The 17,483-nt window shown below is 36.6% G+C and overlaps 1 protein-coding gene across 1 annotated transcript; it reads right to left on the bottom strand.

The window, feature by feature from the left end:
• Window positions 1–327: 327 nt before the first annotated feature.
• Window positions 328–17,483, bottom strand: LOC138702766 (UDP-glycosyltransferase UGT5-like). Its single transcript, XM_069830066.1, has 5 exons — window positions 16,655–17,483; window positions 11,732–11,957; window positions 8,498–8,717; window positions 4,282–4,529; window positions 328–485 (listed from the first exon to the last, which is right to left on the bottom strand). The coding sequence occupies exons 1-5, from the start codon at window positions 17,474–17,476 to the stop codon at window positions 328–330; spliced, it is 1,674 nt and encodes a 557-aa protein (XP_069686167.1). The 5' UTR covers window positions 17,477–17,483.

The following is a 17,483-nucleotide window of genomic DNA, read 5'->3' as shown; positions in this document are numbered from 1 at the left end:
ATTAAACTCAGAATAAGTATGGGAAATGCTTGTTATTATTCGGTTGAGAAGATTTTGTCATCTAGTCTGGTGTCAAAAAATCTGAAGTTAGAATTTATAAAACAGTTATATTACCGGTTGTTAGAGCTATCACCTTGACGTGGTGGGGGGACTTAGTACCCGATGAGCCAGATGGGAAGATTGACTTAGGTTAATCTTGCTGGTGGGTAAGAGGTGAGAGGAACTAAGAATAGCTCACAACGAGGGAATGGCGTCTGTACCCATTTTGGGCGGCCACATCTTTGTCAAGTCTTCAACGGTCAACAAGGCGGCAAGTAATAAGCAGAGCTAAACTTGCAAGGCTTGGGAAGCGGAAGTAGCAGCCCTCTGTAGGGGTGTGGCTACGCAGAGGAGCATGTATGGAGGCTCAGAGGAAGCAGCCCTTCCACCATCCTTGTCTTGCGAAGTGTTCGTAACGCTTCCAGGAGACATTATCTTACTGAAAACTTCATAGAAATCATACGTTGAAAGAGTAATGGAACGGAGAAAAATTCTCTCCGGCGCCGGGATTTGAACCCGGGTTTTCAGCTCTATGTGCTGATGTTTTATCCACTAAGCCACACCGGATACCCACCCCGGCGTCGGACAGAATCGTCTCAGATTGCGAAGTGTTCGTAACGCTTCCAGGAGACATTATCTTACTGAAAACTTCATAGAAATCATACGTTGAAAGAGTAATGGAACGGAGAAAAATTCTCTCCGGCGCCGGGATTTGAACCCGGGTTTTCAGCTCTATGTGCTGATGTTTTATCCACTAAGCCACACCGGATACCCACCCCGGCGTCGAACAGAATCGTCTCAGATTAAGTTCCAACTCTTGGGTTCCCTCTAGTGGCTGCCTCATAGAAATCAGCCAGACTGTCATAAAAGGAACCGACCCAAGCAAGACAAGCAAGAGGAAGGCGTGACGTCGGGAGACCTATAAAACGTTGGGCTGATGAATTATGAAGTCGGAACGGGCAATTGCCTAATCCTTGGAGTGACGATGATGATGATGGTAATTACCGTTGTTCTGTATGGTTGTGAAACTTGGACTCTTCACTTTGAGAGAGGAACAGAGAATAAAGGTGTTTGAGTATAAGGTTCTTAGGAAAATATTTGGAACTAAAAGGGATGAAGTTACAGGAGAATGGAGAAATTACACAACACAGACCTGCATGCATTGTACTCTTCACCTGACATAATTAGAAACATTAAATCCAGACGTTTGACATGGCAGGGCATGTAGCACGTATGGGCGAATCCAGAAATGTATATAGAATGTTAGTTGGGAGGCCGGAGGGAAAAAGACCTTTGGGGAGGCCGAGACGTAGATGGGAAGATAATTTTAAACGGATTTGAGGGAAGTGGGATATGATGATAGAGACTGGATTAATCTTGCTCAGGATGGGGACCAATGACGTGCTTATGTGAGGGGGCAATGAACCTCCGGGTTCCTTAAAAGCCAGTCGTGCTCGGGCGTGATTTCGATTCCCGTGTGGGCTTTTTCCGATGTTTTTCCCAGCCGTAAGACGAATGTTATCTTACTCTGCATATCCTTTTACTGTCCCTTAAACTCCATTTATATAGTGACACACTTCAAAACTGAAAAATTTGTTATAAATCTGTGGCCGGGAGGAAAAAGGTCTTGGGTAAAAATGTTATACTCTTCAGGAGAGCAGTAGAAAGATTGAAATTGGTGTCAAGTATAGAGTTTTTATTTAATTAATAGGTTTCTCCTGGATATTATTTGTTTATATTTCTTCTAATAACCGTAAACTGGGGTTACTTTGAACACAGAGGAAACTTTGAACATTTTTTCAGAAAATCATATTTAGGTTTCTACATGCTGTACTTGTTATAGATGGAGGTAAATTTGGTATGAGAATGATTTTATGATAATTTACCTCCATCTATAACAAGTGCAGCATGTAGAAACCTAAATATGATTTTCTGAAAAAAATGTTCAAAGTTTCCTCTGTGTTCAAAGTAACCCCAGTTTACAGTAGGTAATGTTGCTCATTTAACAATTTTCTTGATTATTTCCAAAAATAGCCGCACTTAAGCCCTTTTAAGACTACAACCCAAACTGAGAAGAATGGACTACTTAAACAGAAGATCTTTTCATGTCAAAATAAATTATAAATGTAAATTATTAGGAATGCAAAATATGTCTTAAACAATATAGGACTGTTTACCTGGTGCTTAAAATTTTAAAAGGAAACGGCATCAGTATGAGATAAAATAGCTAAAATACAAGTTAGACATTTTTAATAGAGAAGCATGGAAAGTAAACATGTGATGGTTTGTAAGAAATAAAGTATTAAACATTCTTAAGTCCTTTATTCTGTGTGTGGTCGATTCAAAAAGTACTCAGGGCATTTGGTAACGCTCTATAAATCCAGTCAGGAGTCTTATTTGACTTTAACCGTTTTATCAAATTGCAGAGAATTGTTTCAACTCATTTTCAAAAAAATGGACTTAAGACCTTTTTCCTCCCGGCCACAGAATTTATTAGGTGTTTGATAAATATTCTAAACTTTGTCTTCAAAAGGTAATCGACTGACAAACAGTAGGCTACTTGTGAAGATGTAGGCCTACCAGTTTTGTATTCTTAAAGGACACATTATGCAAATATTAAAATAACAATTTAAACTTACATCAAGAACTTACTGCCAAAATCTTCCTTCGACGATCGGAGTTAGTATGGCCTACAAAACATTGAATGAACCGTTATTTACGGAACCACTCAGCTTATATACAGTGTATTTATCTAATATATTTATGCACTCTGTTCTCTGGATATATTTTACGTCTTGTGTAAGTAAAGTGAAACTGTTTTTGTAAAGTAATAAGGATTAATTGCGCTCTAAATCATAGAAAGGTAACATTTGAAATATACGTGTGCCTGTTACAAAATGTTCATACTTTCCAGTTTTAAAATAGACCCAGGTGTCCTCAATCTATCCGGCAATACACTTGAACAAAATGAGTAAAACTTTTCTGTTATAAATAATTGTAAATCTTTTCATATACCTTTCAACTTAGTGCATCTTCTCAGTGTTGCCTTTACCTAGTAATACAGTATACTTTCACTAGGGATAATAAGGTCTTCCTTTCCTAAATGCAATTTTTATTCGAAAATACATGTATTTTCTAATATGATGTCTTGATCACTTTACTATGACTATCCAGGTTTTTTTCTCTCGAAATAATTGACGAGCGCTGGAAGATATCCAAAGTAATGTGTTCATTTAAAAGGGTACTAGACCAGAATTTAACAATTAATTATACATCGTGATTACACAACTTTGAACACTGTATCACTTCGGAATATGTATAATAAGAACTTTCTTGTGTTAAACATTAACGTACCTTGTTAACATGTTTCGACCTATTTTCGGTCATCTTCGGGACTGGTCGTTGTTGGTCTTGGCGCCTCTTGTTTCCTGTGTGGGTGCGTTCGTAGTGTAGAGTCAAAGAGTGTATGTGTTTTGAAATTGAGTTGTGTGTTGAGAATATCGTAGGGGTGTGTTTTTGTGTGTCTGTATATTTCATATTGTTCTAGCATGTTGAGTTTCTGGCTTTTTGGTTGGATGTGCAGTATTTCCATGTGTGTGTGGTTGGCATTTGTGATGTGTTCTGCATATGTGGAGGCGTAACAAATGTAACACCTGCAACAACTTCTACATAGGACAGACAGGCAGATCATTTCAAACACGTTACAAAGAACACATCACAGCCATAACAAAATTACAAAACACCTCCACATATGCAGAACACATCACAAATGCCAACCACACATACAGAGACATATTCTGTAAAAAAATCCATAAAGATTAAATAGATAGAATTAATCAATACCTTCGTTCAACATTCGTCCTATATTAAAGATTCAAAATAAGGAGAATTGACGAGACGTTTAGGCATATTTCTGTTACCAAACTTAGAACACACAAGTAATATTATATAGTTTTTATTATATTTTAAACTTATTCTACAGTGAATTTCCTTGATACAGAATTAAATTACAGTGTTAACCAAGAGTTATAATATTTTATTGCATAAAATTAATCACATTTAAAAAATAAAAATGCATGGATGGAATAATTATTAATCCATATTTTCTTGCCAAATTAGTCTTAAACTGTAGGCTTATAAATCGCCGAGAGGCATAAGAATCAATATCATGTTCAGACACATTTCCGCTGCCTATAAAAGCGATTTTATATTAGACCTTCTTATGTCTCTAACATTTTATACCGATTTTGCACTTGAAGAATAAAATGACGCGATAAGTAATCCAGATTGTTAGGAAAGGCACAACAATCACAAAAGCGATGACATCGAGCAGGAAATATTGGAACCAAGTAAGGTCCAGAGCTCCTGAACGGAGGTGACGCGCTCCTCTATGCCTGATGACGTACTCAACCCACCAGACTGCACGGTCCAATGGATTGTTGGGTTGATCTCTAAGACGATCCAGTAGTTTCTTCCTATTTTCTTTGTATCTATAATGAAAGAAAATGTTGTATTATAACTGCTGTTATGAATATTAATAATACTTACTTACAAATGGCTTTTAAGGAACCCGCAGGTTCACTGCCGTCCTCATATAAGTCCGCCATCGGTCCCTATCCTGTGCAAGATTAATCCACTCACTATCATCATATCCCACCTCCCTCAAATCCATTTTACTATTATCTTCCCATCTACGTCTCGGCCTCCCCAAAGATCTTTTTCCCTCCAGTTTCCTAACTAACACTCTATATGCATTTCTGGATTCGCCCATACGTGCTACATGTTCTACCCATCTAAAACGTCTGGATTTAATGTTCCTAATTATCAGAGACTAGAAGTTTAGTCATTATGAATCATTAAAATAGGCAGGGAAAAAGGCTTCATAAATAGCTAAAATAGGCAGGCAAAAACGCATTATAAATACGATGAACTCCGGCGCCGGGATTTGAACCCGGGTTTTCAGCTCTACGTGCTGATGCTTTATCACTAAGCCACACCGGATACCCACCCCGGCGCTGGACAGAATCGTCTCAGTTTAATTTCCAACTCTTGGGTTTCCTCTAGTGGCCGCCTTCTGCACTACGTCATAGATGTCTATGAACGTAGGACCGAAGTCCACACATGTGCTGAGGTGCACTCGTTATGAGTGACTAGTTGGCCGGGATCCGACGGAATAAACGCCGTCTTAAATCACGAAGTGATTTACACATATCATATAAATTATTTTAATGTACCGAAGTACATATGATATTTTCATGCAGATATTCTGCGTCATCATACGATGAAAGAGTAATGGAACGGAGAAAAATTCCCTCCTGCGCCGGGATTTGAACCCGGGTTTTCAGCTCTACGTGCTGATGCTTTATCCACTAAGCCACACCGGGAATTTTTCTCAGTTCCATTACTCTTTCATCCTACGATGACGCAGAATATCTGCATGGAAATATCATATGTACTTCGGTACATTAAAATAATATATATGATAAGACGGCGCTTATTTCGTCGGATCCCGGCCAACTAGTCACTCATAACGAGTGCACCTCAGCACATGTGTGGACTTCAGTCCTACGTTCATAGACATCTATGACGTAGTGCAGAGGGCGGCCACTAGAGGGAACCCAAGAGTTGGAACTTAAAATGAGACGATTCTGTCCGGCGCCGGGGTGGGTATCCGGTGTGGCTTAGTGGATAAAGCATCAGCACGTAGAGCTGAAAACCCGGGTTCAAATCCCGGCGCCGGAGGGAATTTTTCTCCGTTCCATTACTCTTTCGTCGTATGATGACGCAGAATATCTGCATGGAAATATCATATGTACTTCGGTACATTAAAATAATATATATGCATTATAAATAGCTAAACTACGCAATAAAAGGCAATTACAAAAATCTTTCATTAGACCCACAACCTTGCACTTTCCACAAAGGGATATCGGCAGCAAGAAAAGTTTTACATAAGTCGAATGCAAATCGAGATTTTCGACTCGATGTTGCAATTACTGTTGGAAGCAAAGAAATCTTCCCAGTAGCCTTGGAAAGTGCATGTTTGTGTTTGGTTGTACTGATATGTTGCGGTATGAAATATTTAACTAGCTACAACAATGTCGCAATGAAAACTGAAAGAAAAATAACCGTTAAAATAACGTTAGACCCGCACTCATTGTTGCTTTGTCAAATAAACACAAGCGTTAATTTAAACTCTTACTGTTATACATTTTTGCACGGCAGCACTCATTGTTGCAAAGAGAATATGAACTGACTGAAATACAATAATATACATTCGGTGAAGTCACTTTCATTGTAGCGGTTATAGAAATACATTAAAATATACCTGTAGGCAATTTTAATAATAAATAAATAATAGATAATTAATCAAATAAAGGCAAAAAAGCATTTATTTTGTAAATTAGGCATTTATATTAAAAAAGGCAGAAAAGGGCAACATAAAACTGTGACGTTTCAATGACAAAGGTGTAATTCGTACAGATTTACTTTCAAAATGAAGATAGATTTAACACATTTAAAAAGGCCTTCTGCCAAAGTTCCGGTCTCTGCTAATTATGTTAGGCGAAGAATACAATGCGTGCAGTTCTGCGTTGTGTAACTATCTCATTCTCCTGTAACTTCATCCCTCTTAGTCCCAAATATTTTCCTAAAAATCTTATTCTTAAACATTATTAATATTAACATTAAATATTAATAATTATAGACATAATTTCACTTTAGTTTCTTTATCATCTGCGATCTTTGATATCACCATCATACGAACATTTTTCACGTTCACCATCAGGACTGGATGTGAATCTAGCTGTTTCATATGAAAATATTATAATTTCATAATTTCAGAACCTTTTCTTTCCATCGGTGTGGAGTAACGATAAAATGTCTGACCGTGAAACGAGTGGGCCTGAGTTCAAATCCTGGTTGAAAGAATTTACCTTGTTGAGGTTTTTTTCTTCGAAATTTCCCTCAAGGAATTGAAGCAGAATTGTTCGGTAATTTTCGGCGTTGGACCTCGGACTCAATTCGCCGCCACCGAACTAGGAGGCGGTTAGCAGGAGAATCTGTAGTCAGAGGGACTTTAGGGCATACACGTCATTGCCATTGCGAGTAGTACAATTGACCCAATAATGCGCCTTACATGCAATGACAGTCCACAGTCCGTGTGTCTTTTTTCAAGGGGGAATAATAGAAAACTGTATTCTGGTAGATTATCTATGGGTCTTCCAGTTTCTACCGTCATTATGTAACAATTCTACATTAATTGTTGCATACTGAGATGTTCCGTAACAATTATTCATTCATTAAAAATATTCGTTAATAGAAGGGAAAGTAAGTTACAAAACAAAATAACGTCGTACATTTTTAATAAGGTTCCTAAAGCCATCACCAATAGACGGCAGTATTAATCGTTGTTCGCATAAACGAAACAAAGAAGCAACAGTTGCATAAGTATAGCATTGGCGACTTTATCCCAGCATAGGTGCACGCTTTCTTTCGGGCTGGTAGGCCTTGTCACCTGTGACTATCCGTGCTAACATATCGTCTCCTTCATCCTGTCTGCTCGGATCACATTTGCCTCCGTAACAATTAGCACTGGCCGATAGACTCAGCGTTCGATATTTGTCTATCCATCAAAGAACTTCTACACCCAGTAAAATTGTAGACAGCTTGACGTGAGAGTTGGTGCTCACGGTACAAGGCAGCATTTCTTTATGAATATCATTTACTTTAGCCCAAGAAAATTGCACTACGGAGCCCTGCTAGAAAGTAGTTCACTCTGCGGGTGTCGCCTTCTTGCAACTGCTGCTTCTTTGTTTCGCTTGTGCACATATCGATCATTTTGACACTGGATAATATTTCAGTCTAGCGGTGGTAGTTTCAGGAGCATCATTCAGAAATTTAGGATGCTAATTCGATTTAATTATCGACTTGCCTGTGTATGTCAGAAGTTCGAATAGATTATCACCGGTGCTTATAAAAAGTAGATTCATAACTATTGTATTAATATTTATGCAGTATATACATGAAAGTTACTTAGAGTAAGGACACGAGAAATAAAATTGAGAAGTTGAAAGTTTGTTCGTAAATACTGAAGAGGAAGATTCCAGTCACAATTTGTAATAATTACTTTTCAATAGCGACAGATGAATGAAAAATCTACTTCATTTACCTTTCGGGAATTTGGCATAAGCTGGTATTTTGCAGCATGCTTCTTTTAATAAATAGAAAGAATAGTTCCACTAACGAATGTCAAACATTTGATGTGGTTTTTACATAGAAAAACTACATAAGGAAATACCGAAAATCCAAATTAACAAGATATCGATTAATATATTTTGTAAAAAAGTAGACCATGTGAATTAAACTGGCATAGTTTTTATACTTGATGAAGATCATGTTATTTTTCTTATTTAATAAAATTCAATATAAATATACAAATTTCCATAGGAAAACTTACGTCTTATTGTACATTGCTTCATTTATTGCTTCCAATATAATTTCTTTACTGAGATCATTAAATTCCACGTATACTGCTGCACCAAATTCGGCCATATTTCTTACAATTTTGTTTTGATCCGCAAAGAATGGAATTGCTACAACAGGAACGGACGCGTGAAGTGCTTCTTCAGTGCTCTGCAAGCCTCCTTGATACATAAATAACTTTATATTCGGGTGACCTGAAAGTTGGAACATAAAGAGTAAATATCTGCTTTCATCTTGTTTTTTGTGGTGCTATATCTGCAATGCCTGTGAAAAGTGGCATAAGTCAGTTTCCACAAACCTGTTTTTGGTAATTTATTGACAACTTACACTGGTTTATGTCGATTTGATTTCTTTTCTGTATGAATTAAACGCAGAATAAATATGGGAAATGCCTGTTATTATTCGGTTGAGAAGCTTTTTGTTATCTAGTCTGCTGTCGAAAAATCTGGAAGTCAGAATTTATAAAACAGTTATATTACCGGTTGTTCTGTATGGCTGTGAAACTTGGACTCTCACTTTGAGAGAGGAACAGAGTTTGAGGGTTTTTGAGAATAAGGTTCTTAGGAAAATATTTGGGGCTAAGAGGGATGAAGTTACAGGAGAATGGAGAACGTTACCCAACGCAGAGGTGCAGGCATTGCATCCTTCACCTGACATAATTAGGAACATTAAATCCAGACGTTTGATATGGGCAGGGCATGTAGCACGTATGGGCGAATCCAAAAATGCATATAGTGTGTTAGTTGGGAGGCCAGAGGCGAAAAGACCTTTGGGGGGCCGAGACGTAGATGGGAGGATAATATTAAAATGGATTTGAGGGATGTGGGATATGATGGTAGAGACTGGATTAATCTTGCTCAGGATAGGGACCAATGGCGGGCTTATGTGAGGGCGGCAATGAACCTCCGGGCTCTTTAAAAGCCAGTAAGTAAGTAAGTAAGTATTAATTATTGTAATGGGAGAAATAAATACTTATGTCTCTCTTTTCAGGCGAGCAGATGTTCCGTAAGTTGTCAATAAATTATCAAAAAAGGTTTGTGGAAACTGACTTACGTCACTTTTCCTAGGCACTGCAGATATGTAATTGCGAAAAATAAACAATTTTAATTCAGTTAATAGATCCCTGTGATGTTTTTTTTACGTTATTATATTAGGAATAGGGTTACGTTCATATACAGAGCGATCCATGTAAACCTGTACCATTTCAATGACATAACTTTTGAACCAATTGTAGCAAATGTGTGGAATCTGTTTTGAATTACTGAGTAACTCAGAAGATTCCGAAGAGTAAATGTTTAAAATGTCTTCTACCTTCATCCATAGAACTGTCCTCGTCGCACCATATTTCGTGACGTTCTCTCAAGTATGTCCTCGCCAATTTTGCTGATGTAATTCCTAATGGCCTCACGAATTCAGAAAGTGATGAAGAGGGAATGAACATCAGAGAGGCAGCTGCTCATTTCTATGTTCCTAAAAGTATCTTAGGGGACAGTTAAAGAACTAAAATCAGTGAATTCAATTATTATGCTACCTAAAAATGGGAAAATTTTACGTGAAAATTTCTGAAGAACTAGAGAAGGATTATTTAATTATCTTAGATAATCATTTGGGACCATTTGGACAATACCGATTCAAATAATATTAGTTTCTTGTTTGTGATCATTTTTAGTAAATCCAATAATATTGTCTCACATAGATCAATGTTTTCGAATAGTGCGGCAAAGGATTGTTTAATAAGAAGTTGTATTGTGTGGATATCCAATATAGGGTAAACTAGGGTCTGTTGGACAGTCGGGCATGTTGGAGACTCCGTACTTTAACGTGTTACCACGCCACTTGTGGGCACCAAATTCAGCTAGAAGTCAATGACGGAAGTAGCCACGAGTGGGGCTACTTCCGTCATTCACTTCTAGCAGAATGTGGTGCCCACAAGTGGCGTGGTAACACGTTAAAGTATAGAGTGTCCAACATGTCCGACTGTCCAACAGACCCTAGTTTACCCTACTTCTGTTGTTACTTTTTTGTTTATAAATGTAAAAATGTTTACTTACGATTGAAAATACGTTCTTGCTAATGATTCCTTAGTTTTACTTGCTTGTAGGCTTATTTATTTTAAATAGTATGACAAATAGTGTTTACTCTATGTTCGATACTGGGATCCATTTTTGCTGTACTGTATTTCAATTTTAATTTTTTATATAATTTGTCTTAAATTTAGATCACTCAACTTATGGAGATTGTGAGAGTAAAAGTGATTTTTCAGTACTTTTATTACAAAGAGTTACTTAAATCTTCCACAATTGTTCAAAAAGCTTAAGTGCCCGGTACTGGGAGACCTTCCCCTATACTTTGCATAGTTTGCTGACATGATATTTGATTGGTAAACTGATCTGTCTTAATATTTTCAGAATCGAAGTAACATTCAGTGTTTATTTTAACCCTTACAGACTCTGTATTCACTTTTATGTGGGTATGTTTAAATTAAAGTTTGGCACTGCAATTGTACGTTGTGAGCTTGGGCCCGACCTCGTGTGATTGTGAGTGATGTTTTCATCGAGATGGTCGTGAAACTTGGAGATAAATGTCTCTAGGGCAAGTGGCTAATCTTGAACATCCCAACATCAAATTTGGAAACAAAAATTATATTTGAGCTATTCCAGTACAGTTTTGAAGAAATGTAAGAAAAAACTACTTTCATAATCTCGTTCCTAGGTGTGTATGGATTAAATTAGCCTCCGTGAGTTTCTATATAACTTGATTTAGGAAAGGCATATAAAACTTTTTGAAATCAATTAGGTTTCAAATGAAAGTGAGAAAAATTCTGAAGCAAATGAAGTTAATGCAGTGCCAGATGTGTATGTTTGAAGTAGAAATGAATTAAAATAATTGGGTTTGTAATAAATTTCTTAATAGCCAGTGTATTCTGAAAAAAAAACTATACTGATGTTTTTCAAAGATAACAATGTTTGAAAATGAATTTATCTGTATTTACTCTCCCTATAATGTACTCATGATTCGAATATAGTCTACCCATCGCATTTCATCTTGCAATTGAATTTAGATATTCGTTTGTTTAACTGAATACTACTAAGTACTGTAAATATAGGAGAGTCCGAAATGGAGAATTTAGGAAAAGTGTTGTTACATTATCAGTGGATAAGAGAAGTGGTTACAATTGTGTTATTTGTATTAGTTTATATTTTATTACTGAGCACATGCTGTTGCGGAAGCCACTTGGCCACTTTGACATTGTTGGGTTTTCCTGGTAACTTGTCACTTTCCCACTTCCACAGTACTTTGAACTGTGGGAGCTCTGAGAATGCATCTAGGAACATCTGCCTCTTCTCCGCCAACATTTCATCACTTAAAACGTTAGAGCCGAGACTGAGGTAGATGACTCCTTCTGCTGCTCCGTCAAGAAATTCCTGAACATCCTGTCGAATATTTGAAATGCAACATAAGTATGCGTTAATTTTACATTACTTGGACTTCGGACATCGGTAAATCCAATAGGAGAAGGGAACTTTAGAACCGAGACTGAAGTTGATGACTCCTTCTGATTCTTCGTCAAGGAACTCCTGAAGAACCTGCCGAATATTCGAAACGCAACTTAAGGATATGTTAATTTTACATTACGTCGACTTTGGACATTAGTAAATCCATTGAAATATGGAAACGTTAGAGCCGAGACTGAATTTGATGACTCCATCTGGTGTTCCGTCAAGGAACTCCTGAAAATCTTGCCGAATATTAGAAACGCAACATAAGGATATGTTCAGTTTACATTACTTCGGCTTTGAAAATTGGTAAATCCATTAGGACATGGAAACGTTAGAGCCGAGACTGAAGTTGATATCTCCTCCTGGTGCTCAATCAAGGAACTCCTGCAGATCCTGCTGAATATTAGAAACGCAATATAAGGATATGTTCATCTTACATTATTTCGGCTTTGGAAATTGATAAATCCATTGGGACATGGAAACGTTAGAGCCGAGACTGAAGTTGATGACTCTTTCTGGTGCTCAGTCAAGGAACTCCTGAAGATCCTGCCAAATATTTGAAACTAAACATAAGGATATGTTAGTTTTACATTAAGTCGGCTTTGGACATTGGTAAATCCATTGGGTTATGGAAACGTTAGAGCCGAGACTGAAGTTGATGACTCCATCTGATGCTCAGGCAAGGAACTCCTGAAGATCCTGTCAAATATTTGAAAGGAAACATGAGGATATGTTCATTTTACATTACTTCGGCTTTGGAAATTGGTAAATCCATTCGGACATGGAAACGTTAGAGCCGAGACTGAAGTTGATGTCTCCTTCTGATGCTCAGGCAAGGAACTCCTGAAGATCCTGCTGAATATTAGAAACGCAACATAAGGATATGTTAATTTTACATTACTTCTATTTTGGAAATTGGTAAATCCATTTGGACATGGAAACGTTGGAGCTGAGCATGAAGTTGATGACTCCTTCTGGTGCTCCATCAAGGAATTCCGGAAGATCCGGTCAAATATTGGAAACGAAACATGAGGATATGTTAATTTTACATTACTTCGGTTTTGGAAATTGGTAAATCCATTTGGACATGGAAACGTTGGAGCCGAGCCTGAAGTTGGTGACTCCTTCTGGTGCTCCGTCAAGGAACTCCTGAAGATCCTGCCAAATATTTTAAACGAAACAAAGGATATGTTAATTTTACATTACTTCGGTTTTGGAAATTGGTAAATCCATTTGGACATGAAAACGTTGGAGCTGAGCCCGAAGTTGATGACTCCTTCTGGTGCTCTGTGAAGGAACTCCTGAAGATCCTGCCAAATATTTTAAACGAAACATAAGGATATGTTAATTTTAAATTACTTCGGTTTTGGAAATTGGTAAATCCATTTGGACATGGAAACGTTGGAGCCGAGCCTGAAGTTGATGACTCCTTCTGGTGCTCCGTCAAGGAACTCCTGAAGATCCTGCCAAATATTTTAAACGAAACATGAGGATATGTTAATTTTAAATTACTTCGGTTTTGGACATTGGTAAATCCATTCAGACAAGGAAACATAATATCAGTGGATGATATAGACACTGCATATCTGTCTAGAACAAATCAGGGTGTAATGTAGTCAGTACGACTGTGAGTAGGCACGTGGTGATCATATATTCTGCTTTCTTTCCAATTGCATTGTTAATGCCCGATCCATCTCAGTCTCGGAAAACAAAATGGCTGGTTAAAGATTATCAGGCACAGATATGGTCATCTGCTCTGTCTTTCAGTTTAAGCATTAGGATTATTTATCGCAGTTGCTTATACAAGAGGTGTCAAGGATACACTGGGAACATACAAGAAGAAAATTTTATTGTATTTGTGCGTGCGGTTGTCTGAGCTTGGTTCTATTTTGTTGTGTTATTAATTAATTATTAATTATTATTATACAGTTTATGAAATATCATTTTATTCACAGTGCCAATATATTCATTATGCATTTCAAATCAAAGCTGCCAAAACTTTGCATCCTCAGGATGGGAGAATTATATAATTTGTTTATATAGGCCTACTTATTTCAAATTTCGTTTCGGATTTCACACTGATTTTCATGCAGCTGAATGCTGGAATGGACACCCGAAAAAGTACAATGTAAAGACGTTTACCTGTTATCTTATGGAGCAGTTTTTTATGTTATGTATAGTAAAAAACGGATCATTGCAATAAATTCCCAATTTCATTGTTAGCGTACATTAAACTTACAAATATTTTATTCGGATAATTTTGTTTTTAATATTTTTTCGAGATGATTAAAGTCTATAATTCCTTTAGTCTGAATTTGAGGAAATTCTACAGGAATGAAAATTTTTTTAAAAGAAATGATTAAATTTTTACTCATTTTATTAATCGTCACAAATTTGTGTTGTTTCTAATTCTCAGAGACGCAATTTAATCAACTATGGTCTACAACCTACATGTTTGCCAACTTAAAACACTGTAAGACGAGTTTTATTTTCATTTTTAACACACGAAACATTTAGTGATGCTCTCTTCAAAGTTTATCTTCTAGATTACTGAAAACTAAAATCTGACAGATGTCCACTCATGTATAGAGTATAATCGAACTTAAAGACAAATTAAGAACAGAAATTGAAACGTAAGCAGGACTTTTGTGAGTCAATTGAATTTCATCGAACGATTTTGGGAGATTGTGTAAATGCACCCTAGCACTGCTTCAAAAACTACTGTGACATGTTAATACTCATAATTAAATAAATATATAACTGTGGGACTGCTATAATTAATAAAAAAAACTGTCTATTTTGTACTATGCCGGAGGTTACGCCGCATGCCGCACGCATGCGCACTTATTATCGGAACAGACTCGAATATAAGACTTTGTACTAGAACTTCATCAATCCAGGGTGTATCATAGTTGCATAATTGAAGAAGTAAAATGATTTGATGAATAAAACAATTTTCCAGTAATAATTACTAATAGTCATTCAACTCAGACAGATACTCTATAGGGGTGGGGCCGGAGTAATTTGGGCACAGAGGGGTAATTTCGGTGTAAGTTACAATTTTTTTTAATAAAAATTTACCTAACCTTCAAATACATACCAATTTCAAATATATTGTCTGTTTCACAATTGCCTATCATGAAGTGTCAAAAACTGTTGATCACACTGACACTGTCTAGAAAAAAAACTGTTTCTTGTTTACCAGTCTACGGAATGACCCATCACATTCAAAGCAATATTTTTGGGGAGCCAGCTGTGATACAGTAACCAAATACATGTATGTGTACATTACACATGTTTAGAACATGTTTCTAACAAATTTAGTAATGTATCATTAATAGTTTTTAGAAAATTACAATTTGCAAACTAAGGTAATTTGGGTATAAGACAGAATTTATTGAATAAAACTTCACCTAGTGCTCAAACATATATCTATTTAATATATATTGTCTATTTCACAATATTGTCTGTCATAGAATGTCAAAATTTTTTTGTTCATCACACTGATACTGCCTGGTAAAAAAAACTGTTTTTTGATTACCAGTCTACGAAATGACCCATCACATTGAGAGAAATATTATTGGGGAACCAGCTGTGATACAGTAACCAATTGCATGCCTGTGTACATTACACATGTTTATTATAACATGTTTTTAATAAATGTAGTAATATGTTATTAATAGTTTTAGTAAATTACAATTTACAAACGTGAGGTATGTTAGATATAATTATAGGTTAATTCGTAACTAACCTAGTTTCCGTTGTAGATCATTCCATGTATACAAAATATGGGTTGGTGAAAGATAAATAAATAATCGACATGTTTGCTGTCTCTGACTTTAATGGGATATATTTTAAGTTTAATTTTAATGGGATATATTTTAAGTTTACAAAATAAGCCTTATCAAGAACTGAAGTATTGGCTAAAACTTTTTTTTATCTTGATAGGTATAATTAAAATTTTAAATGTCTACATTACCTCAGTGTGCTGTTCAAGGAGAATGGAAAAAAATAAATTGTAAATTATATTTTATTTAACGACGCTCGCAACTGCCGAGGTTATATCAACGTCGCCGGTGTGCCGAAATTTTGTCCAACAGCACTTATTTTACGTGCCAGTATATCTAGTGACTTGAGACTGTCGCATTTAAGCACACTTAGAAAGACATCGGCCTGAGACGGAATCGAACTCGGACACAGAAGGCCAGCACTATACTGACTGCGCCATCTAGGGCGACCTGTTCAAGGATGCAAACACTAACCTATAATTGGGGTAATTTGATTTTATAAGGATGTTTACTTCAATAATACAAATTATACTTAAATTTCCCCATCCATGGTGTAAATTGAGTATAATTAAACTTAGGATTATCATTATGATAAGAGGTCAACATACTTGAAAATGCAATAGAATCATTCTAGAAGGTCATAGTGCTAACATATAAAGAACTTATTGGAAAATTTCGTTATGGTAACTAGTTTAAAAAAGGCTGTTTTATTTGGAAATTACTCCAACCCACTCGAGACAAAATAAACTAATTTTTTGCATCAAAGATGCAGAAACCCTACTTTCTTTCTCTATTCAGATAGATAAAAATAATGACAACAGAATATACTCCACAATTCATTACCTGTGGTAGAGATTCATTTTGCTCCAGATGCAGTTCCCTTACTTCGACAACAACTGGAACATTTGGCCTCATATATAGAGATAAGGAATCATGGCTCAGCATCACCAAACTCACATTCTTCGCAATGTCTCCAATGTAGGGCATGGAGTCTCCAAAATACTTCCTTGCAATGGCATCATGTCTTGGTAACACTTTTCCATACCACAGCCATCTGAACCACATATAATGCCACACACTGGAAAGTCTTTCCCAAAATGTTTTGTGATCATTATGTGGAACATACACATCTGGTACATAAGCAAGACTTGTTGGATTTGCAACAGCCTCATGGCCAGGATAAAATGTTCCAGTTGAACAAATCCCTACTAAGGGGGTTGATAAGAAGTAACTATACCCATATAAGCAAGGTATTGCATACCATTCTACAATCACCAAGTCAAAACTATGCTCCAAGAGTATTTTTTGAAGCTGTTTATTCTTATAGGTAACCTCACACATATGTTCTGTAGCTGTTGAAAGATGAGAAACGAATTTTCTCTGGTATGTGTCGTAGTCTTTGTGTTCAGCAAAGTTGAATATCTTTCTTTTGGTAATGTATAATTCAGATGTATCTATTTGTGTGTAGTTCTCGAGATTTGAGTTCCGAAATGGGTCTGTTGTCACGACAGTGACGTGATGTCCGCGGGAATGCAATTGTTTCATCAGTCCTCGGTAAACAACTTGATGGCTGAATGAAGGAACTGGAAACAGTCCCAAAATACCTGCCGCATTAGCTGATGTGAAACAGAACACCAATTTGAGAAATACGTGGTATGCCTTCATATTTCAT

Source organism: Periplaneta americana, chromosome 7 (genome assembly GCF_040183065.1).
Source record: "Periplaneta americana isolate PAMFEO1 chromosome 7, P.americana_PAMFEO1_priV1, whole genome shotgun sequence".
NCBI classification, from domain to species: Eukaryota; Metazoa; Arthropoda; class Insecta; order Blattodea; family Blattidae; genus Periplaneta; species Periplaneta americana.
Note: the sequence above shows the minus strand (reverse complement) of the source record. Positions and strands in the feature narration are given on the sequence as shown.

Coding starts and splice junctions, on each gene's coding strand:
- LOC138702766 (XM_069830066.1), bottom strand. CDS start 17,476: ATGAAGGCATACCACGTATTTCTCAAATTGGTGTTCTGTTTCACATCA. Junction 11,958..16,654: donor AAAATGAATCTCTACCACAG/GTAATGAATTGT, acceptor AATATTCGACAG/GATGTTCAGGAATTTCTTGA. Junction 486..4,281: donor ATTCTTCAAGTGCAAAATCG/GTATAAAATGTT, acceptor ATTTCTATGAAG/TTTTCAGTAAGATAATGTCT.